The sequence below is a fragment of the Copidosoma floridanum genome, unplaced genomic scaffold, assembly GCF_036245765.1.
Source record: "Copidosoma floridanum isolate Cflo_tuat_1 unplaced genomic scaffold, Cflo_Japanese_pri ptg000012l, whole genome shotgun sequence".
Taxonomy (NCBI): Eukaryota; Metazoa; Arthropoda; class Insecta; order Hymenoptera; family Encyrtidae; genus Copidosoma; species Copidosoma floridanum.
The window spans coordinates 261,172-289,083 of record NW_028321889.1 but is presented as its reverse complement, the minus strand read 5'-3'; the positions used below and the strand labels follow the sequence as shown (position 1 = coordinate 289,083).

The window sequence follows — 27,912 nt, the reverse complement described above, 5'->3', positions numbered from 1 at the left end:
AATATTTTTCAACACTCTGAATATCCTTTGCACAGGGTTTTATCAACTTACAAACCATGTATCATTCATCGATAATGAATACTGAGTTTGTGATGAAACACGAAAAATTGTGATAAGTGAAACATTTTCCATCGATTTTCATTATTCAAGTAGAAACGTATTAAACAGCCTCATCTGCACAGCTATTATTTAAAATCTAGAAAACTCCGCGCAACCTCTTGGATCACTCATCATCAAAATATCCAAACTTTGGATTCCTTAATGACCTCATCATTTTATATCCTAATTCGTAAAAGCAAGAATTTACTCTCATGTAAGGATGTACGTGACAGACGAATTACAAACGATATAGCCGAAACGACAGTTTCACAAAGCTCTTTGAATTTTCAGTAAAATGTACTCCACGCACTGCACAGGACACAGGTCCTTGACAACTTCTCACGCGAAAATGTACATCACCCAGCTGGCGCGTACATAACCTACACGCTCCAACTCTCGTGTGTTCAAAGTTATACACGGAAATGTCAAGATAATTCATTACACGTGTCTATATACACGTGGAGAAAGGGAAATCACAGAGGACGAGAGGAAGAGGAACTGGACAGCTGTCCCTCGCTGCTGACATTATCTAGGAGCAGCGAGTATTGCCAGTTTCGCGACGATAACGTCCCCTTGGTTGGTGGAGCCACTGGGGGCTCCAGTGTTGGTAACACCCACACGCAACAACGTACATACGTATTATTCTCTTTGCTTGTTCGAGGGATTCGTATATGGGTCGAGCTTTGATAGAAGTTCATGGAAGAGGATATTGAATGTGTCGGCGCGCCAAGGGCTGACCTTTTGAAGCAAAGGCAACTATTCCGATGTAACAGTGAATGCCATATTTTAACGCATTCTGATTCACGTATCGTAAATTTTGTTGGACGTCCAGTGGCTTGTTTTTTTGGACACGTGGTATGCTTGCGTCCTATTTTTTCCCCAGTTTTTCATCGATTCTCTGCAGTTTTGTACATTTTGGTATGCGCGCGCGTTTGTGCGTGTGTATGTGTGTGGTTGTGCAGTGTTATTCGTTTCCGGGAAGCATTTCGAGGGCGGAATGCCACAGGAAATTTAATTGAAATTCTCGGTTATGCGCTACTATTTGGAAATTAGTTTTTTCTTTCTTTCTAAAGCCGGTGTGTGAGTGCGTTTGAATTTGTTGGGGAACTCACGCGTGTTATTTCATTGCATTTTCGGAGCGCTGTAGCACTCATCCGGAATTCGCGTTTAACTTTTGCCGGAAATGAGAATTTTTATTAGAATGGTTTTGTATATAATGGCTGATAATTTTGCCTGGTGCGTTTGAATTGAACGTCACGCTGTGTTTTTTCGTTAATTACTGGCGGACTTTTGAAATTTAATTTGCAGGGCTTTTCATTTTTTTTCTCCAATTACCGATACTGAGGAATTGCGTGAAGACGCGTACAATTTTTTGTTTCGTGTGATTTCATTTCTTCGTGCAAAATTTAAGTATATTAGTTACTATTTCAATCAGAAAATCATTTTTACAAATTTTGGGTAAATCTCGTGAAAACGCTAGTCGATAGAAGAACACAATAAAAGTAATCTTTATGAAAATAATATTCTTAAAGAACAATAAATATTATTTTTGCGAGTCACAGTATTGAATTTTTCGACGCCAGAGAAGTTTTGTATGTTGGAATAATTTATACAAAAATATTCCTAGATCATTTATTGAAAATTTTAAACAACAACACATACAGATAACGTTGATAGACGATATTTGGCGGGATTTTTTTTTTAACATCTAAATTTCTATCCGTATAACACTTACGATTAAACTTTTTTTAATAATATAACAAATGCAAATCAAATGAAATTTTCGATTTACCGTTAAATTTTCATGTATTGCTTTTCGTTCAATCACAGGTACAATTGAAACATTACTGAAAGTTAATTCGGAATACAAAGGACAACGAAATTGATTTGAGCAACGTATTCGTGTTGTAGATTAAATTGGATGTTCGACATAGACAATCAATTTGTCGATAACAAGATAAAACCTACTGCTTTTTGAAACTTGTTTGCCTAAAAATTTAACATCTTTTGTTTTAAATTAGTGAAGGCCAAAAATCCTATATTTTCGAGGAATTATGGAATTAGCGATAGAGTGCCTTGCGGATGCTCATGATTTAAAGAGGTTAATTCGTAATCAGCTTGATTTTGCACTTAAGCGTCGAGTTTAAATGGTCTCGTGGGATTAAAGGTCAAGGGCGCACGTTTGGAAATCGGAAATACGTGTAACGAAAAATAATTTTAAATTGTTTAAGTTCCTATCATAAACTATCGCGTTTACTTTATTTGTATCAGTGAATTATTTTTAATTCAGATGTACTTACTCCAAACTGAAATCCATGCAGATAGAATTTAATAAAATAGTAGATATTGCAATTTTTATAGTTCCTATGGAAGCAACAAAATATGTATTTATCTACAAAACAAAAAAAAAGTGTATTCTCAGTTAACATGCAAAAGTAAGTTATATTGTAAAAGTTTATCGAACGCAAAATAATTATTTCAATACCTCTTAATGAATTTTAAAAATTTTGAGCTGAGTATTGAATGATCATGAAATTATTCAAGAATAATATAAACTCGAAAATTTAATGCTTTTTTATCAAACCAACACTTATTCTGTTTTGTCACTTACTCGGGATTTTTAATCGTTCGTTTACTGCTATGTCCCTTTTTCTTCTCATTTACTTTATTTTTCTGCTCCTGGCTTGAGCGAAAGGGCGTGATTTTGTCTAAATTATCTTAAACTCTAGACAAGCAGATAAGGCATAAATAAAAGTAGATACTGGAATAGTTTTTTTGTATTGTTTTTCAATGCCATTAATATTAAAATTCACAACATATTAAGTTATCTTGAAATACCACTATTATACCACAATCAATTATTCATTCATACTATGGATCATGCAGTTATTCCTAAATAAGAGCTTGCAGTTAATGTAGTTTCTTCAAATTTTAGAGGCCCTAGACATATAGTACTCAAGACATTTGTACCTAAATTTTTTCTTTTTAAATTGGAAAGCGTAGAAAAGTTCTAAGCTATACGTTTTATTAAAATATCAAAAATAATTTTTATTTTTATCAGAAAAAAATACTTGTATGAATAAATTGTAACAAAAAGTATTACTTATACCTTTTTTTTTAATTTACTAAATTTAAAAAATAGTTAAAATACAAACGGTATGGCCACTGCTAACGTGAGAGACATACAGCTTCAAGACTGGATCAAATTTTTGCATAATATTTACGAAAAAAGTACTATTCAATAGTAACATTAACCCAAAACTAAAAATAAATATCTATGAAAAATAAAAAAAACAATTTTTTTTCTTGGCCCTTCTGAAACCATTGTTTGATAGGTTTTACAAATACCTTTAATGTCGCATGAGAAATATTTACGGTTCTACGAGAAAAGTTACACGAAAAAATAAATTTCCACGTTTCCAGGAAGCTTTTCATAAAAAATATGTAAATGGTGCCTATATTCATAAATGCACGCCTATAAACGTAAAATTTTACTTTGCAAAAGTACGTCCCATTTCTACGCGTATAGCACAACGACTCTTTTAATATAAAAAGTTACTCTTTGAAAAAAGTTATCGGTAAAACGACTTCCCACACGCTTTGTCACTGTTTTGTATGCGGGCGAGGATTTTTTCTCTCGTGGCATTCCGGTGAAATTGATGGAAAGAATTTTTCTGAAGTGTATCATACTTTCCTTCGTTCTACTCCACATGAATTTTTCATCCGCAGCGTAGTGGAGAGAAATATGGGTTGAATTACTCTTTGGCAGTATTAATGGATTAAAGTTTAATTCTTTACTTTTTTTTTTCTTTTTAATCACATATTCAGTAAATATATAAATCACACCTGAAAAAACATTATTAATTCTGAGTTACAAAACTATTTTGCGATCAGAATCTTTTAAGACTCAAATTTGTTTTTAATTAAATAACCCTTCATTCGACTGTGTTTTTTATTCTGCATTAACGGATTTATTTTGAAATGTTGATGATTTATTCTCACAAAATAAGAAAAAAAATTTCTGTTCATTGTAAGAAGGACCATAAAGCTATTTAGAATTTTTATGATTCGTCTTACTTTAAAAAAATCTCTTTTAAACATTTGCTCGTACGTATGCTCTTATACATGGTAAAATAATCCTTGAAATGACAAAGTTTGAGTATTCTGACCTTATACTTATGTGTTGGTCTTTGAATTTTTTTTGTTCTCGATATTTTGTTAATTGAGAATATAATAAGAATTCTAAGACATTTTTTTGTTCCTTCCAAAAATTTGTTACCAGCACTACTTAGTAAAATTAAAACAAAGTGCGAAGTAACAGAAAAATCCAGCTTTTGGCATTCAAAGACACCGTTTTTTATCACTTGTATAAAACAGGCATATACCAAGTTCATAAAAAATATTTATTTATACGATAATTAATAAGTTTCTATTAAAAAGTAATAATTTAATATTCTAAGTTTTATTTTTGAGCACGAGCTATTTATACTTAGGGTCATGAATTTCTTAAAACAGCTCCGGTCTATCTTATTAAAAATTTTTAAACCAACGTCAATAAATACTAGTAAATATATAACGTTAGATGAAAATTAATGTAAAAAGCAAAACGTCGTACCTATGATTCGATTACTAATACTATAATAGAATTGAGCCAGATGTTTTTATTTTTCGATGGTTTTTAAATTTTAAACTAGGTACAGAATGACACAGCAGATTGTCACATTGGCGTTTTACATTAGTGCCGTTTCTCTCAGTATTTTTTATTTCACGAAACATATTTTATTTATGACTTTTTATGCGCCGTATACAGAAGCTTTTACGAGTCACCAGAGGAAACGACTCTGTCCAAGGATAAAATAAAAATTTTGGGCGAAAAAATTTAACGCTCTTTAGCGCAAGAGTACGGAGGTCCAATAAAAATTTTTTCTGGCACAACTTTTTAGCGAAGTGCACAGCCATAAAACGGACCTTGTGAAAATAAAAGTTGCGTTAGCTGAGAAACAAGAAAATAAAACCAAAAAAAAGCCTAGCATGAGCAGAATGAAATAATACTTTGCTCGAGTAGATTATACATGTATGTATGTAGTGAGGCTTGGGTAATAAAGTGGATATCGGGGATTATTATTTTATAAAACCCGAAGGCAAGTTATCGGACGCTACATATTGGCGGTGTCAAACCCTGCATGATCACGTCATATGTGAGCGTTGTGATATTTTTGAAAATTGCTTCACTTGGCTGATTAACTTTTGATTAATTCTCTTGTATTTAATTTGGTATTTTGAGGAATGGGATATTTATCTTGTTAGAAGTGACTGATGTTTTTGACAATATTAATTTCTCATTCATATTACAAATAGCTAATAAAATATTTTAAAGTCATAAAAAATGTGGGAAAATATTTGTTTCATTGCATTAATTTCGTATCAAAGCATATATGAGCTTAAAAGTTTATTACGTACTGTGTTCTGAAACATTTTAAATTTCAAGAAAATTTTTTGTTTGGAAATATCCTTACAGTTCTTATTTTATTCACATTTTTTCTGAAATTTGTTGTAAAAAAAATTTAAAACTCTCAAACTTTCAATTCGTCTTCTCTAAAAAATGAGCCATGTTGATTTATCAAAAAAAATGTTGATTTCTGTATGATTGTAGAAATGACTGTTTAATTTTGTATTATAACTTTTTCCTCAATTATGTAACTTAACTACAACTGTCTCATAAAAGCATGTCGAAAATGTTTTATTGTTATTCCTAACTTCAATGAACCTTGGTACACAATTACTTAAGTAATCATGATTATAATTTTATTTTTTATGTTAACCTCATATTCGAATTAAGAAGATTTTATTGCTATTTGGTACAACTGGAAAAAGTAAAAATTTAGTTCTTTTCCTCAAACTTTTACCACGATAGCTGTGATGATATTGTTTACAGTCTAAACCAGCTAACTAATTTTCGTTCTTGATCAAATACAATTTTTTTTATATAAAATATGAAACTATACATTTTTTTATGTGATATATAGTCTTTATATCTCGATGACATAAAAATTTTTATTTTATTGACATACATTATTTATCGTAATGTAAGTAAAGGTCACTAATGATCACGATAAAATCGTCTAGTTGAATTAACGCATCCAAAAATTAATAAGGAAGCACTTCGATTGACTGCGTGATATTTAGGAGGGAAGGCTAAGTTATGGCCATGAAAGATTACGTGGAGGGGAAGAAGGGTCCGAAAGCATTGTATGTAGAGCCACGTGGACTATGGAAAGCTCCTAAATATTCCGGCACATCAGGATACTTTTACGTACACCAAAAGACGTTTATTTTTATCACTACTGAGAGGGCGCAGATAGCATGTGAGTAACTGCTATCCGTTTATTGTATCTTAACTATCTATATTTTATGAGAACTTTTTATTCCGATCTTTCACGTCTTAATGTAGACATGTTAATAGAAAATAGTTAATGTAACGTAATCAAACATATCTTCCTGTGATGTAACATATTTTAATGACATGCTTTAATTATATTTTATATTTCTCGGCAAAGAAGGGGCTATCTAGATTAGAGATTAAACGAAAGCTTACTTGGGTACACTTATCGATTTTTTTTATCAGTTTATGGTACAGTTTGCAAACTACTAAGTATTCATCGGGTAGTGATCAATTTTTTATTGAATTTTTTATTGAAAACTTGGGTTATTATTTTTGTTTTAATGTGCTACATTTTTTAAAAGTAATTTCTTACCTAATCTGGTTGATGATTTTACAGAAATATGTATCGTTTGAAATAATGTTCCATTCAAGTTTAAATTATACTTTTAAATTTAAAAGAATTAAAAAATACCAGGACGTTAGTTTTATACAAAAAAAAATTAAATCTAATTATGGACATAATTATATTATTTGTTCAAATATTTAAACAGAGTAAGACTTTTATCATAAGTATTTGACGAATCAAATTTTCTCAGTAAAACGTAGTACAATGTATTATTTTATAAGTCCGGATTACTTATTACTAAAAATTATCCTTCAGAAAAAAAATTAATACGATTACACAGGTATAAATAGTTGTAACGATTGCAAAGATAATTAGGGTATGATTTTTGGTTTTGGGTATATTTTCACTAATTTTCATCAAATTCCACATTGTTAAGAGTAACTTTTATACTTGTTGAACAACTATTTTTAACAGTAGTTGAATTATTCTGTTGGCACACATCGATCAAGCCTATGAATGTATGTGGACTTATTTGATTCTCCATAATAGAATAGGAATAAATCTAATTTCAACTCCAAACGAGGAAAGTGTATTGTTAGCATATAAAGTTATAAGTTTTTGTAAACCATTATTCCAATAGCTTTTCTAGTTTCAATTGACAATCATAAATTGTACTGTGCAATAATAATTTTTTCAGAATATTACATCTTGGCATCGTTTCAATATGAATTTGTTATCTGGAATTTTTACTGACAAAATGAAATTAAAGCCTTTAAAAAAATGTATCGCCACAATAGGTATATGTTCACGAAAATGATCTTCAAAGAATTTCTGTTGACTAAGCCTTGATAACGATTATTTAATTTTATTAAAGTGGTACTATCAGAACCTTGCTAGTGTTACTTTGCCCACAAACAAGTTGAATATTTAATTATCCTGTAATCGTCAACACTCGAACACTTATTAATTAAAATTTATTAAAAATTCAAAGCTAATTCTTATAACATTGAATAGTTCATAGCTTCCACCAAAATTTAAAAGTTTTTTTTATTTCTACAGAAAAATTCAGAATTATCAAGCAACAATCGTAAAGTGTATTGATAAAAACGTGCAGGAAAAGAGTACGACTCATAGTAATTTGTCTCAATAATTAGTATACTAGAGGATGAATCGATTGTATACAATGTGAGAATAAACTGCCTTAATTTTAACGACATATGTGACATTATTTACAGTAATAAGGTTGTTTTAGAGAAGTGGCATCATTCGTAAACCACTTGCTAGTTAAACGTCCAAATTTATGTAGTGTTATCCGGTTGCCACATAAGTAAATTATACAAATTAAATTTATTAAAATTACAAGCTAATGTAGAAAATAAATGTATTTTATTTTTGCTCGAGCCAACAGATAAATCCATTGACTTTCATTAACAGTAAAATCCTTCATACGTCCACTCTTAGATCATCCGTCTGAGCTCTAAGTAGTAACATCCACGTATGGTCAGCCACATACTTTTACTACTGACCCGCATGTTCACCACTGATAACAAGAGGTGGGTGGGGTGTCCTAGTCAAACGGCTGTAACGGTAGCAATGAGAGAAACGTTTGGATACAGAATAAAAGCAAAAGGTACTGGAATATTTGTTAAATTATTATTTGGAAAGTGAACGCTATGTATGAATGGATGCAGCACGTTATATTGTTTTTTTTCTTCAAATATCTGTCATCAGTCTACAAAAATCAGGAAATATTTTTGCAATTTTAAAACAATAGCAAGACAACACTACGTGTGGCAAAACAAACATAATATTCACATTTTGACCAATCATCAAGAGCATCCGTTCAAGAGAAATGAACTCGCAAATCGCACGAGTAGCCCAAAGTGGACAGATATACAGGATGAAAGCTCATTTTGCTGCAGCGTATGCCCGCATCACAGCAAACACGAAAAGGGCCCAGAAGGCTTGGTGCACGAGGGAAAAAAAGGTGATCGGGTTATACGAAATATACAATCCTTACCTTTGACGGCGTTCAGCTTGTTTCCCACCATCTGCTTCGCCACGAATGCCGCCATGTCGCCTGCCTGTTGGTCCTACTGCGCGAAGAGCCTTGTAGATCCTGAAACAGGAAGAAAAAACACACGAGCGTTACTCATCCACGTTTTGCTTCTACCTCGTTTGGATTTTATTTTGTTTATCACGGACGCAAATACGGTTCGGTCGTTTACATGAAATCCAGCGATTGGCCGTAAATCGATGGGACCGAGGAGGAGGGAGAACAGACGAGCTTACAGCCGAGCCGGGCACGTTTAAGAAACGAGGGACGAGAAAAAGGGGATAATCGTAAAATGTTAAGACTTTCAATTTCCATCTCTCGAGCTCTTTGCTCGATTTCTGCCAGCTTCGGCTCCCTTTCTTTTGCAAATCCGTTTTGTCCTCTCCCTCCCCCCCCACCATCTAACCGTACCACTTCGTTGTATTTTTTTTTCGTTACTCGAGGCTTTGCGATACACACGTCTTATTTTGTGGGCGAATGCGTCTTACATCTTGAGTTGTAAATGACAAACGTATATTGTTTTACTATTATGATATCCCGTAATATGTACCATGAATACAATGTTCACCTTTTTTTTCTTTTTTTTTTATTGGCTATTAAACGATGAGGAAATAGGGGTGTAGCGATACTTTTTTCACTTATTTCGTAACTGTTTTATTCTATCGACGGATTTATAGATTTTTTCGTATGAGATTGAAGACGATCGATAAAAATAAATCATCCCTTAACTTTGCGTGTCGATTATTATTAGATTTATGTTCAGACGCTCAACCATTTTAAACTATCGTTTCAAGTCCGGGGGATTTGTAAATAATTAAAAGTATAACTTTTTTTCACCTGATTATTGATTTTAAATATAAATTTGAGCAAGTTTCAGGCCTATCATCAAACAATAATTCAAATAATTTTCATTAAAATTGAAACTATAGTATATCACTTTTGGACGGACACCTCATTCAGTTTCCACTAAAAAGGCTCCCAAAAAATGTTATTAGACAGTGTCCCCACATTTGCATTTTGCGAAAGATCTTCTGTTGGTAAGGTAGATTCAACAAGTCATCCAACCCCTTAAAAATATCCAAATCGATTTTTTTTATCCTTCCAGACTCTTGGAGGCAAAAACCCATTCAGGGCCAAGAGGCAGATCAGAAACAAAACTACCCCTGTATCTCCAAAATAGCGGTCGCCACAGTGTCGCCTCGGCCCACCGAGAACTGCCGGGCTCACGTCACAAAACTAATAGAAAATCACGCCATAAGATTCCCAAGAGACAAAAAACAAAAAAAAAACAAAAAAAAAAAAAAAAAAGGAAGGAGGGGCCACACGTGCCGATGGATGTGCGATAGGGTGTTCGTGAGTAAGTCAGTCACTGGGAAATGGAGCAAACAAGCAAGCCATCATCAACAGCCATCCGATGCCAACGACGGAGGGATCAATAACGAGTGCCCGCGTCTCGGATGCTGCTCCGGTCGTACACGTAGACGCCACGACGTCTCGGCGCCTAGTCGCGCTCGCTCCCTCCTCCCCTGGCGCGTCCATCCTGCTTTTAATAAATGCTGAATAGACGATGACGCTAAGGGTCGGGGGATGGGGTTGCTGTTGTTGTTTCGCTCCAGTACGTGGAGGGAGGCTCGGGATTTGGGTTAAGTGAGCTCGTAGCTCTTCGGGTCGTCGCGGCCCAGAAACATACGACGTCTATTATGCCTTTCTTTTTTTTCTTTTTTCTTTCTTCAAGAAAAAAAAGGGGTGGACACAGGTTTTCCCCAAAAATTGATAAATCAAACACCAAATACAATATTTAGGGATGAAATCTTTGGGAGGCAGGGGTACTACAGAGCTGATTTATATTTTTAAAAAGCCACCACCTCAAACAGATGTTTTTTTATTATCTTGGATACATGTATTTTTCCAGAAAAAAAAATCCAATACCAGCCAGTGTACGGTATATCTTGTTTTTTATTTTCATTCTCTGACGCTATACTCAAGGTACACACACTTTTATCAATTATTTGTTTTTACATGGCTTTCATAGTAACGCTAAGCTCGTGCCGATAAAACGTGAAATGTAGAAGAAAAAGAAAAAAAAAAAAAAAATTGAAAATCGGCTTTTTAGCGTTATTTCCAATAATCATTAATTTTTCATGGTTTTTCCGTTCGAAGAGCCATTTTTTATCGAAATCGGTCGACCAGGCGGGCGATCAAACGTTCGTTAGTAATTCAGTCGGGCGAGCGAATAAATTCTCCGAGCGTCGAAATTTATTTTTCCGCCAACTAATCGTTTCATTTGGCAACTAAAACTCATCGCTACACCCGGTAAAACCATCGTTTACCCCTTTTTTGCGTTCGTCCATCGAAATCATACGTTTTGCTCATTAAAAAGGAATTCCATAAATCCTCATCCATACAATACTACCGTAAACAATGCAAACACCATACACAATTAGTAATTTTGTGTAATTTAGTAAATGACACAAATTCAACGTCACAATGACACACATTTTTTTTTGTTCCTTTTTTTAAAAACTTTATATTATAATAACAAATACATAAAATTAGTGTATGATAATAGTATAGTACACCGTAGGGACATATAGTACTTATAGAGAACTTATTACTCTGTGATAAAAGGTGTTTCCGACAATTGTGATTTGCTACGTATAAAAGTGCTTTCAATAGATATGAAGTTTGTCTAGATAGAAGCGTATACAATAGGGTGCATGTAGCTATTGAATACTTAGGTCAGAGTAGCCCTAATTGGTCAGAATGTGATTCAACTGTTACCTCGAGTTTTACTAGGAAAGGTAATTGTTCTGTAGTTAAGACTTGGGTATTGGTTGTACGTTTATAGGGCTGAATCACACATTCTTTTGAGTTGAGTGTAGTCTATTTAACATTAAACATGATTTTTTCTATTTGAAATTGAACAGGTTATTAACAGTGATACCATTAGCTCCAATCATGCATCACTTTCTCAAAAAAATCAACATCATTATTCAACGAGATTACATTTACCCCCCCAAAACAAAGGTACCTATTTTTGTTTCGTAAAATATTAACGAAAACAGCTGTCTAAGTTTCCAGCGACACGACGCTTCTATCGCTAAAGCACTACCTCTTAGCTAACAGCTCATCCATGCGGGGGTGGAGGGATCAAGTTACTTCCAAACTTTCTTGCCCCACTTTACTACCTTTTGTTTTTCCAAAAAATCCCACCTTTTTGCTTTTTGAGCTCTACACTTTAAAGATCTCTATCGCAATATGGAGCACCAAAAAGCTCTGGTGACCCGAATTTATCATCACGTCTTCATCAAAAGCAAGTCCACATGTTGCTTCGCTACATCGAAAACACCACCACCTGCAGATTTAAAAAAAAAAAAAAAAAATGAGCTTGCCCACCATAAGCCATTCGACCTTTCCATCCCGCGATTCATTTTTTTCTTCCCCCTTTCACCCCTTCTCCCGTGGCTCGTGGCGCAGTAGGTGCATGCCTACACGGTGGGTCGTTAGGGGCGCACTTGGCACCGAGCCAGCTCTCGCGTGGAATCGATAATTGCCGCGGAGTCGCTGCAAGGCTAGCTGGAGCGCCACTTGCGTAACGACGGCGATGAAAATAACGTCGCTGGGCCCTGAGGTGGGAAATCCCGGATGTACAGGAGCTCTTGGAGTGTGTGTCGAGTAATTACGGGGTCGAAGCTGACTTTGCGAGGTGAAAGCAAGCCACTGTAACGTTGTTTCAGAGCGAGAAAAAGAAAACAATATATTTCTTCATTGGTGAAGACTATATATAAATAAATCCGCAAAGTGAAGGATGGTTTTGACGAAAGCCGAAGTAGCCAAGAAATTTCGTTGCTTATAACGAGCCCTACGTTTATCGAGCGTATTTGCGATCAAGTAGTTTTAAATCCACTTTTTGGTTTACTGATGAAAGCGTGATTTTTAAATTTTTCCCTTTTTAACGTTCGAGTGACAATTTTCTATGGTTTTTATCTGCGATTCATCAATTGTCTGTATTGTATACAAGTAATATAAAATGTATATCACGCGCAAAATGCATAGGACCGTATACCATGTTTTTGGCAAAAAATGATAATGCATGAGTTTGAGAAATACAGTAGAGACAGGCAAGTAAGGTAGGACCAGCCATCGTCAAGGTCTAACCAGATCTGTTTCAAAATCTGTAATTTTACAAATTTCTTATGTTTTATGAGGGATAGAGAGAAGCCACTTAAATGAAAGCATTATTAATATAATCTACATTATTGAGCGTAGCCTATTCATCAACGAGGGTCTGACTGTACAAGTTGTGCAATCGCTAGACTATTCCGACGTGATAGTTTGTAATGAGCTTGGATCCATCAAAATCCCCATTTTTTCGCATCTCCAGTTCATTAGGAAGATTTTCGAGTTTCAGCTTGGACCAGAGACTGAGAGATCTTGTGGCCCAATCAAAGACATTTCGAAGAATCGTCACATTGAAGCTCCAATCAGCGAGTGAACCCTGAGCTCGTTAATGTCGATGGAAAAAAAAAAAAAAAACAAAATGGGGGAAGACATGAAGAGCCTTCGCTCAAAATCTTCATAGCAAGTCTCTGGGAGCGCTGGAGGAGGTGGCAGCCAGCAGCAAATCCAATTTGGTCTATTAAGAGCCCCGGAGCGTACACACAAAGCTCTTCGGTGGGGAAAAAGCCGTGTCGTCGTCAGCACAAAAAGTGTCACGTCCGACCTCGTTCGTGGCTACGTAAGACAAGCCAGTGCAGCTGTGACCCGCGTATGACACTTCTCTCTCCACCCAAGAGCGATATTGGGACGAGATGGAGTCGCGGGGTGATGGACGGGGCGACAGATGTTTGGCTCCTTTTTTTCTTCGGAATCGAACTAAACACTTCGCTTGCCCGCCAGTCGATGTCGAATCGAGTGAAAAAAGATTGAGAACTACATGTACTGGGACTATAACGAATATATATATATGTTTCATAGATGGGAGGGCTCCTTTAAAGTTGCAACATTGAGTGAGTTTGATCTGAGATGCTTTAAAAGTAATCAAATGACTATTGGATTTTTCAGGTCACTTTTTTTGTAATTTCAACTTATTACATTGATGGCATGATGTAACCTTGTTGAGTTAGTTTGGAGTAAGGGTCACTTAACGAGCTGAGCTTTACTGTGATCAATTGGTCAACCAGCATTGTGATGAAGAGGTGCTGCACTTTTCCCTTAATGTGAATCAGTGGACATTACGGCTTGGGTTCTTTAGTGAATTTTTTTATACTTAAGGAATAGTTAAAGTTACTACGTGGGAATAGCAATTATGTGAGTAAGATAAGTAAGTTACTGGTTAATGACGAAAATGTCAAGTTTTATGTTGTTGTCATTAACATACGTTTTGAGGTTTCACCAATGATTAGCATATGTGATGTAGTCAAAACCTCATGTGAGCATATCCGTGTACATGATCATAAGAATGGATCACAATTGCTTAATGTACGAAAAAAGATATCCATAGTAATGCCAAAAGTAATTTATTTACAAATAAAATAGTATCATTTGAATAACTAAAACGCAAATACCTTTTCGAGCAGCATTTCTAATATACAATGAAAAATTATCCCTTTCGAATGTATAAGGCGAAAACGACCAAAACTTAACTCTTTGAGTACGAAAGCTTAGTTGGAAAAATTTCATTAACCAATAATGAGCCACAAGCACGCGTCCCAACTTTCACGTCCCAACCTCAAACAAAAAAAAAAAAAAAAACGAAGCTGATTCTTCGGCCATTAGTACACAGAATTCATCCGAACAACAGTTAGTTAAGAACATCTGCGACCAGCACGAGGGAAAGAAAGGATCGCAGAAAAAGACTGCGAAAGGAAAAGAAAGGACCCGAGAAGACGGGAGTTTAAAAAGAAAACAGGATTTCGTCTTTTTCTTCTTGTACTTTCTTCGTACAGCGATACCCTCGGAAGACTAACTCAATTGGACCCATGTTCTCATCCCCCTTCCACCACCCCCTGGTCTCTTTCTACGTGTACTTCCATCCGCGACTTGGCCGCAACAGTGGCAGCAGCTGCGCTTGAGAAATTACAAGTACTGTGCTCCACGCCACTATATACCACTACCACACGACGTGGCTCATTTTGAGAGGATTTACAAGCCCCGCGCGCACTGGTGCACTCATGCGAATTGCCAAGGAGTCCGTTGGTGGAGTGATTTCGATGGGGAGCTTGATTTCATATTGTTTCAATTGTTCATGCCAGTGTCTAGATGGCACGGTGAAGAGAGACTTATCACAGTTAAAGCTTCCATGTGCAGTGCCAAGTACCGAATATGGACACGTTTTCGTTGCTGTCGAATCATTCTCATTCTCCTACTTTGAATACGTGCGGAAAATTTTGTTTGAGAATTACTTTGTTGGGTCAACAGCACCACTCCACATGAAAGTTTATTGCATCATAATATTGCTTTTCCATTGTTCCAACTTCGAACCTGTCGTCTGTGGCAAAACAAGCCATCAACTTGACGAATACAGCTAGACCTGCGTGGATGTAAAAGGAAAAGTAATTCCGACTATCCAAATAAAACCCGAGATTCGCACCGTGTGAAACCTTCATCAACGAAATGAGCTTGACGATGACTGCGAATAAAACGCAGCGTACTTACTATCGCCGTAGTAATTTTAATCCCTTGTCTCGTCTTTCAAGACGCTCCACTCGAAGCTTTTATTGCTGTTAATAAAAAAACCCGAGGGTCTCGCCGGAGGTGGCTTCGCGGTAATACTGGCAATTCCATTCGTCCACGTAGCTTTCATTTTTACGTCCAGCCTTTATTACGATTGGAGAAAGTCGACGCCACTACGTGTTAATGCAGCTCGACGCGCGTTGTGCAAAAAAAAATATTCGTGAGTAAATTGTTTTTTTTTTTGTTACTGCAATCCGTAAAACGATGATTATTGCGTTATTCGTTATTGAAGATTTTCCAACCTTGGATGGATGTATCCTGATAAAAAAGGGAGAAAAGTAATAGAAAATTTTCAATAATTAATAATAATTAATACCGATGGATTTGTTACGAACAGAAACGGAATTAAAGCAATTTATTGCTCGAGACAGCGTATGGCTAAGTATTTCTCTAGACATTTTCGTTCTTCACAATCACAAAAAAAAAAACCTTTGTTAGATATACCCCCATCTTAGAGCCTTGCACCATCTACTGTCTAATCACAATGTGACGCTAGAAATAAATAAATGTTATTGGCTTGCTGTGCATCGAGATACCGTGTTATCAGCGGCTCTCGTGTCATGGATTCGTTATCTTGTTTTTCAAATAGCTGAACGTGTCATTACTTTCTAATGCGTCGAACGTGAAATCACCGAGGGAACATCGAAGTGGAATGAGTGAATAGTTATTGGTGGTTCCCTAAGCTTAACTGAACTTTAGTACTACTCGGTGTACATTGCTTACGTTGGCTCTTTGTGCACAAGTTACTTTCTAAATAAAAAAACAATATTGTTCTCAGATTTGTTGGTGACATTTGATTCTTATTATTGGATTAGGTGTTACACGCATTTTTACACAAGAAATAATAATTTTCTGAAAATGGACAAACCTTGTTCTTCAAAACAGTCAACAACCAACACTCCTTCAAACTGCTACGACCGGAAGTGGGAAAAAGAATATTGGGCGAGAGGTAACATTTAAAATTTTACTTTTATCGTTCATCAATTTCGTTCTTTCTACTTTTGAAAATGATAAATGTAATGTAATTTTTTTGATACCTTTTTTTTTTTTTAAAATAACTAAAAAATTTTCTCAGGACCATTCATTCTTTAGACTTTATCTGAGAGTGTAAGGTAAATAGTTTAATTAACACTAATTGATTTTCTAACAGGATGGTTATGCGAGCCTGTCGTAGATGACCCGTACACTGAGAAGAAGGCTTTTTGCATAGTTTGCTTAAAATATTTACCCGTCAATAAGGTAGACTTAAAACTCCATAGCCTCACTGATTCTCATGAGCAGGAGAAGAAAATTTTCGAAAAAAATACAAAACATTTCTCTCAATGATATTTGTCATTACATGTATTACGAAAATTTCATGTAAAAAAGTAAAAGAACAATAAAAAGATAATGTAGAAATTTTGTAATGCCTTATTCTTTCCATTAATAAGTACATTCTAATGTTTTTAGTAATTTTACTTTGGTAATTTGAAGCAGTAGTATAGCAGCGTTTTTATTACATACGACAAAAAAAACTTACATCACTCATCATTTTTTTGGTAACGTAGATGTTGGCTCAACTAAATAATTTTATCTTATCAATTTGACTCAAATGCTGGTCCTGCTTTGAGAAATATTAAAGGATTGGTAATCAATAGCTAAACAGTTTTTTAATCGATGGCAAAGGACAAAAAAGCTAGAACTTTAAGAATCAGGCGTGTCAAGATGGCATCCCACGCTGTTTCAAACTTTTAATTTCATCATGATATTGTGTCGTGTGAGAAAAGTTACTTATAAAAAAAAAAAAAAAAAAAAAACTTGTATTAGCTAGCTGTAAACTATATTGTATATTGTAAACTATAATTATGCATATAGATACAGAAAGTTAAACACTGTCATGTTTTTTAGGTGATAAAAAAATCTATTTTAATTTAATTTAAATAATATTGCAAATAATATATTTTCACTTCAAAGTAAAACATAGCTTACTTTTAAAATTGTGGATGAAATTTTTTAATTTGAAAAGTTAACAATAAACGATTTAAAAAAGATATCATGCTTTTAACGTAGTTACGAAAGATATCATTTTCTGTATTAAAAATATTGATAAAAAGTTATCGTTTCTTAACAAATATCTAGTAATTCAACCTTGTTCACTTTGAAAATAAAAAAAATTTCGTCACCTACGCATTTTGTACAAATAGTATCCAATGAAAAATTCTTTGTCAAATCTTGTTTGATACTTTTGTAAATTCACGTAATCATAAGATCAATAGTTTTGCAAAAGTTTTGTAATCTAGGAAAAAATATCGAGATTTCGTATAAGAAACGTGTCTGATTACAAATACGCATCTAAAAAATAAATGCGAGAGAGTAAAATAAAAAAAAAAAAAAAAAAACTTATTGAAAAGAGGGAAGAAAAAAAATAAAAAAGTAGAATTTTCTGGGCGCGGAAAGTCCTCCGGGGGCTAGAAAGCAGAGCTGCTTTGTTGCTCGGCATTGACGCCATCTCAAACTTGACCTACAAAGCTGAAGCCGCGCGCGCCACCCGTTTCGCGTGCACACGTGTAAGGGTGTGTGCCAGTTGCACCCCCCACACTTACACAGCCAAATAAATGTGCACGTGGCTCGAGCTGCGCGTCAGCACGTCTTCATCGATTCGGTTGTATTCTCCATCTCTTTTTCTACTCTCGGCCGGTCGTTCGTTTTGCCTCTGTGAAATATAAATGCCCAACGGAACTGAACTTTTCATGGCTTCACAGCCTCTCCTTCGGATACTTTCTTTTGTTTTAACAATAACTTTTTTTTTTTTCTCAATTGTAGGTTTAGAAAAATCTATGAACCAGCTTGTATCTAGGCGAGTTGAAAGCTAAATTTTTTTTAGAATTGGGTACGTTTCACTAAGCTAAAAATTGATGTCAATATCAGTCATTGGTTTCAGTACTTGATTAAAAACTACATACTTACAATAGTTTTGTACAACGAGACACTTACTCATAGCATGATTTTATCGTATTCTAGTTTGGCCGATTGGTTGAGAACATTAAGAAAACTTTTTTAGTCACGTACAACTCGGATAATAGTTTTTTTTTTAAATTGGTAACAGCCTGTGATAGTTAAATATACAGTAAGTACTAGAGGTACAATGTTTTTTTGTTAAAAGAAAAAAAAGTGGTTGGTGATTTTTTTCCTACTATTGGATGATTGATCTAAAATTTCATCACACACTGCGATGACGTGAAGGAAAATGTCAAGCTCATTTGTCTCGTAATAGGTATAGGATAGCGTATCGAATATCTTGATTCACGCATTATATATGGACACGGACACAACGTTCATCGGAAAAATAGGAAGAACAAAAAAAAAGAAAAAAAAAAAAAAAAAGAAAGATATCCTGTGGAATCCTGTTTCTTTTTTGCCTTACATTTTAGTCGCACAACAATGAGGGTTGATTCATCGGCGCTGGGGAGTGATGACTGTGGCAAAAAAAGGTCAACGAGTGTAGGCGGGATTACAGCACGAACACCGCCAGATTGAAAAAAAAGTTGACAAGAGTTTTTGTCCCGTTCCCACCACCAATACTTTTTTCCCCGTCCCCTCTCTTGTCATTAATCTAAGGGTAGTGTCGCAGGTTTGCCTATGTCAATGTCGATCTGGATACACTTTTTTTACTGCCCTCAAATCTTTTCTAGGAACATAAAATTATTTTTCTTTGCTTCCCTGATAAAAGAACTACTTTCTCCTGTTTTTCAAGACAACATTGTGTTTGCAACTTTCAGCTTCAGCTAATCACACAATCCTCACATGGGAGATTTTTTAGCATTTGTTGGAAACAAAAAAAAAATTCGTTTTAAGACCTATTTCCCTCAAACATATTTTTAATGACCCTTCATAATTAATTACAACTACATAAAGATTTGCTAAAAAACCATTCTATACTTGATTCCCTTTGGGATCATAGAAAGACAGTTCAAAGTTTAGGAAAATCATGTGCTTCGTTTATTCCGAAATTCCTATCGAAAGCTTCTATGTTTTCACTTTCAGTTGTTCAAAGCCATTATTAGTTGCCTGAAGTCATCGACTACCAGAAGTATTCATCGACTTAATCAGTACCATTTATTGAATTTTATTTTCTTTTACATTATAGATTTCTAATTCCTAGCACAGGGTTTTTTAATTCTATTACCAACACAAATAGGTTGTGGAATTAGAGAAATTCGTGACGACCATAGACTTGCTTCTATAAGCATCAGGTGGTAGTAGTAGTATGCCGAGGTAAGAAAGTGCTTTAAAATTCAAAACATTATTATTAGTTAATACTACACATTTTTACAATATGTTCAAGTATTTTACGAATTTGTGATGAAAAATGATTTAAAAAATAAAACCCATTTCACAGACGATCAATACATCACATATGTGTAGATGTACGATTACGTGTCTTCGATAAACTGGTATAAAATTGCATGGCAGTGTTTATAATAAGAATTTGTATGAAGAATGCGCATAAGAATTATTTTTCCATGACTAGTTTGTAACAAAATAATTCATTTACAAGTAAACATCTGATTTTTATCTAAAAATTTGAAAGCTTTTAAATTTTACTGCTTTATCAATACGTTTTGACTCTGTGATCCAGAAATGACGTAGCCAATCAGTAAAGCTTGGATAGTTCCCTACTACACCCTACTATAGTATACATAGTACTTATATACTATGGTTTTCACGTAATCTTTTGGCTGAATGTTTGACCATAATAGTGACCTAATATTGCATCCATCCATGATTTTTCAAGATATCTGAGATAATGTCATATATTTTTCTTAATAACCGTAATATTAAGGAGAATTTCGATATTGTCTAGTATTGAAATTTTATTGCAAGTACACTTTAAGTCACGATGGAGGAATGATATACAACGAGCACTTTCGGGGAGTCCGTTTTTACAAAATTAAAGTGTCACGGTCTGCAAGAGAAAATGCAAGCCAGTAATTCCAAGGTAGAGGTGGAGTGATAGAAGAGAGACTTTCTTCTGGAAGTGAAGGAACGAGAATTTGAGGAAGGAAGCAAACCCCAAGTGTTTGTATGCCCAACCAATGATGGGAGTGAGGGAGAGAAGGGAGACAAAAATAATTACCGGAATGTCGATTCCTTCCATCCTGTCTTCCTTCCACAATCTTCAAACGAGAGATAAAGGATGGAGCATCTGGAAGGCTAGTAGAAGAGCTCGGCGTCTGGTCTGGCGCCAGACGTCGCCGTTGCCTTGTATACTTCACCTTCCAATTAAGGTCGACGCCAGGGATGAAAAGTACAAGGATCGAAAGAGAGAGAGAGAGAGAGAGAGAGCCGTCGATTACGTTAGCGATTCAGCCTTGTCTTTTCATTGCTGTCTTCTTTTTATTTGCTCTCTTTCTCTCTGTTTTTGAACCACTCGGGGATGGGGCATGGAAAAAGAAATCCCATGGATGAAAATAAATCTAATGTGTCCATTGTTACTTCCATGTTGAAAAAATTACAAATTATATCACACGGTGCGCCTAGAAGAAATCTACATTCTATGATCCATTCCATCACTAGAAAATCAAATGCTCAACTCACCTCGACAGTTTTTCTCCACATCTACAATCTCACAAAATAATTGTAAGTCCATTTTTATCAAGCAATCAATTAGGCTGCACTCAAGTTTTGGGGTCAGTTTATTCTAGATAGAAGGTTTTATTAGAATCAATAAAACTTCGTATTCTTTTGGACAAAAACAAATATGTATTGTAAAGAGCGTACGAACCAATAACAATATCCAATCGATTTATTAATACATCTTTGAGATTAGTATGATTGTAAGTCATTGCCTAATTTATTGTAAACCATGTAATTTATTAAAGCTTGTGACTATAATGTACCTAATTGAGGTGGAAGTAGCAAAAGAGTCGTTGTCCAAGTATTTACAGCAGTGTTTGCCAAAAAGACGTACACAATGTCAAGAAATAATTTATTTGCTTCTACCCATGCATCGAGTTTTGAATGATCTATAATGAATAAACCTTTTTTTAAATTTATTACTGCTTGTGGAGAGGAGTCAGAAAACTCAAAAATCTTTCTTGACTCAAAAATAATAGAAGAAATGGCAACATATTATACTTCAAAGTTAAACATGTTTAACGATAAACTATAATATTTTGTTCTATTAATAGTCGATGGTTCCTCAAGTTGAAACCAGGTACTAAGTCGACAACACCGTAAACATAGCGTGCCTATAGAAGGATATCCTAATTTCCGGGAAAAGCTGAAAAAATTACGGACACTTCACGATACCTTTGTATCCGCATCGCGAATTCTATGAACTTACTCAGTCCCCCTTTTATTTCCAGGTATGCGAGTTTTTTACCGTATTTTTTGCTCTATCCTAGACCCGGCATTGGGATTCCCTCGGGCACTGAGTTATTACACCTGAGCGCCGGAAAGAGGAGCTCGGCACTGCACCCATTGTCGCGACAATCCACGGCCAGCTTTCCGGAGCTTCCCTTACTTCCAACTCCCCGCCCTTTCCCATTTCTACCAGCTACCTCCCCACAAACCTTTTATTCAACTCCTCGTCCTCCTTTCGACCCTTCTTACTTTTCTTTATTTACTAGTTTTTTTTTTTTTTTTTTTTTTTTGTTCAAGTTTTATCTTGCTTTTGTGGATGTTGTATCAACGTTTCTCTAGCGAACCTTCAGGTCCCAGCTTGGGCATTTAATTTACTTTCTCAGTTCTGCAAATTGTCTTGCACAAGTATAACATTATTGTAAAGGATCTCTTACTGTCAAGTCCATATACTCTTACATAAACTACTAACCAACACAGCATGGAGGTAAAAGAGCTTAGAAATAAATAATATGCGTAAAATAATTGACAAAACAGTATTTTTATTTAACTTGTTCAAGAAACATTTGTGTATATTCTTAGTTATCACCTTGTAAATCTTGTGATTGATGCGAGTGTGGAGATTGTTTTTATTGTTTTTATCACTGACTCATCACAATCATTGAAAAATTGGTTAAGCAGAATCTAATTTATTAATAGCTGTTTTCTGACAATGTGCTATTTAATTGTTCAATAATTTTTCCTTTTTGTACGTCGCTTCGACCCACATACTAGTGGTTTTAATTATCTGAATAATTCAGTTGGTACATCTTTTTCTTCGTATTCAAGAATAGCATTACCGAAGTTAAAATTTAAAAAACTTTGATACTTTCCATTCAAAAAACGTAGTACTCCCCTGCATCACACAGTTTTCTTGAACATTCGTGTGCGTCGAGCTAAATTACTGATTGTCCTCTTTCAATAATAATAAGCGAATCTATGGACATAGCAAGTTAATTGAAAAAATATTACAGAGAGCACTAATGAACGTGTGTTCATTTGCCGCCTAAACAATCAAAGAATTGTCAAGTGGTGTTTATGTGTAGTTAAGTTCTAAATACTTAATTATTACAAGTAGTATCAGGAGATGTATATGAAACCAACTTGGATGTGCGTGTGAGATATCTCATAAATTACGTGTTAACTGATCCAGCTCTACGTTAAAGTGCAATTTATTGCACAAGGACAATTGTATTGATACAATATGAATATTTGTGAAGAAAATAGAGCTCCAAGTCTTGGTTGGTCACTTTGTTAGCATAAAAACCACGCGAATGAACGAGCCAGAATTCGACAATGACAAAGAAAGAGCTCGTTTTTCTGCATCAATTTGACATATTTCCTTTTTTTAGTCCCAACTCAATCTTTTCCAATGCAATACTACAGCAATGAGTATCAAAAACTCTTTTGTAGGTACAGTGACATCAGGTCAGCAGTTAATGGACCAAATCGTAGAATGGCGTAATGCAATATAGCACAAAATTATTCAGGCAGACGTAAACAACTACAAATCTACATTCCAAATTATGTACTTTATGAGTTGGTAATTATACAACAGTATTCTCCGATACAATTCACGAGTGCTTGCATAAAACATGACAGTCGACGTGAATTCCACCCTAGTTGGACAAAAATTAAAACGCAGCGAATAAAAATACATATTAAGGCCTTCGTGACTTCTGATTAAACATGCTTTAATTCAGCTGAAACCCGCAACTGAAATTCCACAGCAAGATTACCCGCTTGCACTTGACCACACAAAGGTATTACTCTTTCAACTGTGCAGTAGATAATAGAAGCCATTGTGGACATTCTCTTGATTTACACAGCTAACAACGCTGTTGTGCTTCCATTTTGAAATGCAATTCTTTGTTCATTATAACACCAAAGATGATTTCACAGTGGCACAGGCTTGTGGTACCACCACCTGAGTAGCGCCGATGAGGGATCTGATTAGCACTGTCGATTGTAAGTATCGTTTTTAAAATGCCACCCTCTTTTTACACCAAATTATTGTACCCTTCGAGATTATGAAAGCTATCGTATTATGGGATCATGAGTAGTACTATTTTCAAGTTTCATTTACTATTTTCGTCAACGCAGTCAATATCAATAGCCCAAACGGCAACGACACCTTCCCTCGGCATCCCCTTACCGAAAACCTAATGGCTGTAGAGAAGCCTTCAACCACGGGGGCGCGAGAGCACCCACCCTCGGAGAGTAAGCGCGTGTAACTCGATCGCGCGACATCCACGTGATTATTGGATCATGTGGGGGAGACTCCGCCCCTTCTTTGGCGTACCTGTATCTTCAATTCTGCACGCGGTCATCGGATTCGTGGTGTGGGAATTTAATGCGAGCGAGGATCTCCAAGTTGCGTGAGCTTTTAAAGAAAAATTTGAGGAAACAGCGAGTAACTATGGGGTTGCCGAATACGTGAAGAAAGAAAAAGAAAGAGAAATAAAAGCCACGTCTCGAAAATTAATCAAAACCATGACGATGTCGAATCAGCTCGCGGAATGTTACAGTGGTGCGCGTGGTTATGGTTAAAGCTGGGAATTATGTAGCGTTATTAGTAACTGTGTACTCGTTACTCGCTGTCAATTCATTGAAACACAAAATCAATAAAAATTCTAGAGAAATTTCAGTATAAATTACCATTCCGCACAGTAAATCCGATGCAAGCTGGCAAAATGGGAAAAAATTATTATTCTTAACAGTAAAGATTATTGTTTTGAACAATAAAAATTATGGTTCGAATAGTAAAAATTACAGTTAGAACAGTAAAAATGACTATGCTGGAACAGTAAACCTTAAAAGAATCGGTTGATAAATTTTATTTTCCCACATCGAAATTTTTTACTTTTGTAACCATAACTTTGACTACTCGAACCATAGTTTTAACTGTTAAAAAGATAATTTCTGCTGTTAAAAATAATAATTTCTTCCTTTTTCGCTTGCATCCAGTTAACTGCACGGAGCGGTAATTTTTTCTCAAATTTCTCTACAATTTTTTGTTTTTGTTTTTTTTTTCTCAGTGTAGCAAAGAGCACGTATATAAGGGTGTACCTATTGCGGCTACGTATGTATTTGTATATGTGGGCAGGGTGAGAGCTTCGATGAGACTCGCTTGAAATGTTTTGCGGATGCAGTCGTGGGAGCGCTTTAATGGATTAGCGTTGATTTCGAGCGCGTGCCCGAGCCGTGTACCACCAGCGGTGCTTCTGGTCCACTCCCCCCCCCCCTAGCGGTGAATCGGGTTGAAAAGTGAGCTCGTCTGCCTTGTTTGGTAATTGGGCTACGAGTGAGAGTTTTCCCACGTCTTTCAGAATGGTGTGTTTTGGGCAAACTTTTTTTTATTTAGGATGCCTTGTCGAATGGGCATCTGTGGGCATGAACAATTATTTTTACTTTTTTTGGATGATGTGTTATTAGGCTAGGACGGATTATACAACTTTAATTTTCTTTTTTTTTTTTTTTTGATAGTGGCCTGCTCTTCCATTGCAGTCCGTGTATGCATATCTTTGTCTTAAAAATTATGTGATTTTAATTATATGTATCTTTCTCTTTCTTTCCAGATGCTAAACTTTATATCTCTACTGACTTGCTCGTACATCAGAGGCAATTTTTTTTTTTTTTTTTTTTTGTCCTCCACAATGAAATTAAAAAATCAACATTCATTTGTCTTATTTCTTCTACGTTGGATTAATCAAAATTTTATATGATTTTTTTTTTCATGTCTAAAAATATTTGTATCTATCTCCAGCTTTCAGTGACTTTTTTAGTACGTCTTTGCTTCCCGATTTTTTTTCATCACTCATTCAACATTCATCGTTTTTCCATCCAAGTCTTTTGCTCTTAGCGCAGCGAAAAATGTAGGTCTCCAAATTTTAATTTTAATGTCTTTGAATTTGTGATTTTCCTTCTGTCTTATTTTATCTCATTGTCTGAAAATTTCTCTCTATATCACTGTGTCTCTGTCTCCACAAAAAATATATTTTTAAGCTCTAATTTTGAATCATAATCATCACTTAGTACAAAGTTCAAAATGTATTTTAGACCGGAAATTCGAATACGGATGTTGGAGTGGAAACATTTTTATTCACACTTTTATCAAGTCCGCAAAAGCATTAGCATTCGCAGGATGGTTTCCGGAGCGAAAGTTTTCTCACCATTTTTGAGAAAAGCCTGCAAGAAAAAGATAAAAGGAAAAATCACCATTATATCGTACAAGAAAATTACACGATACTACGGGGCTCGCAATCTTTGTAATAGAGAGCGCACATGCAGCGCTGGACTGTATCACGAAAAAATCCAACTTGGAGATAAGAAACGCGTGTGGAAAAATGATGATTACCAGAGTACGGCACCACTATAACTTGGCTCTTGCACTCCCAGGGACCTCAGAGCCTCGATCTTCTCTACGTACTTTTGACGATTTGTAACTCTGGATTCGCAGGATGTTTTTCGTATCCATCCATGTGAAGGCTCTTACAAGCAATGTTTGCTACACACCGCCAGCTGAGGCCGCGGGTATGAATGAAAACGAGATGGTTCATAAAACTTTTACCATCCTTCCCTGAAATTTTGGCAGAGCAGTGTAAAACGGTACTTTCGCGTCGCAGATTATTCTTACACGCTGTCCTGGGACCACTGAAATATCAAAAGCCTCCAGCAGTGGGAGGCTATTTACGGCAGCAACCCTTACATGTACTGCAGACTTTACGAGCCGGCGCCCCGGCAATCGGGGAATGAATGGGCATCTTAAAAACTTTAGATTTATTGGTCCCATGCATTTTTGAAAAAAAAAAAAGAAAAAAATGCTTGTGGTTATCAACTGGTGCGAGTCGAGAGGAAAAAAGAGGAAAATGTGTGAGCCTGCGGTTAGGAGAGACGGATAGTCGTCATTACGCGGAAAGTTGGTGAACACGAGAATCGGGAGTAAGGACGGCACTTGGAGGAGGACGAAGAGGACGAGCTTTTTATCCTAGTCCACGTTCGTGCTCCGGTTTTATAGCCTGTATTCCCTGGCGTGCTTTTCTGGAAATGTTGAATCTTTCGTTCGAGATGGAGTTTGGCTCACGCGGATATAGCTTTTCCGGAAAGAAAGAAGGGAAATGTCCTTTTTTTGTAATTTTTACATGGCTCACGTACTAGTGCACTCAGGTATTTGGGATTACAGTTTTACGATGCTGACTCTAAGCCTCTATCTGGTTTTTTTAGTCTTGTGTGATTTTGTGGAAAGCACGGAGTTTTTTTGAAAACCTAAGTATATGTCTACTGAAAAAAAAATTTTTTTTCGTAAATTAAGTTGTACAATTATTTTTTTTTTTTTTTTTTTTTTTTAGAATTAATGAAATGTAGTTGATAAACTTATTGTGTAGTTTTTCCAAAATTGGTAATTTAAAAAATGTTTGGATGTTACGAGTCTTAATTAGGCTATATGCGTTAAATGTTTTTGCCAAATGTTGGAAAATGTCATTTGACATTATTCTTTATAAAATGATGAAACTAGTAAAAATAATGATCAATGAACTTATAAGTAATTATTGTAAAATTAAAAAGTGATGAATATACGGATGTGTAGTAAGTCCTGATGGTAGGAAAAATGCAGAAAAGTTTGTATCTCAAAACAAAATTTCAAGTTTATATGTCTATTATTCCTGCAACCATAACATTTCAGTAGTGTACAGATCACGTCATTTTTTCGACAGATTTTTATAGTAATCAATCGTTTTGGGTTGCAGTAATCCTTGAAATGGCGCAGGTATCACTTCATTTGTCATCTTAGAAGGTAAATAAAACAACGAGCTGTATTATATACAATCAGTGTATATTTTCGATACATATTTAAGGAATAACCTCTTTACGCATCGTAAAAATTGAGACTCATAAAAATAGGAAGTTACGTAA

At 35.3% G+C, this 27,912-nt stretch overlaps 1 protein-coding gene across 2 annotated transcripts in view; it reads right to left on the bottom strand.

The window, feature by feature from the left end:
- Nucleotides 1-27,912, bottom strand: part of cpx (synaptic transmission protein complexin) — a 341,835-nt gene that overhangs the window by 182,913 nt on the left and 131,010 nt on the right. For both annotated transcript variants that reach the window (XM_014362739.3, XM_089590604.1), the window contains one exon: nt 8,848-8,946. In XM_014362739.3, the coding sequence (XP_014218225.1) occupies nt 8,848-8,902 (55 nt within the window). In that variant the 5' untranslated portion in view covers nt 8,903-8,946. The remainder of the gene's footprint in view (nt 1-8,847; nt 8,947-27,912) is intronic.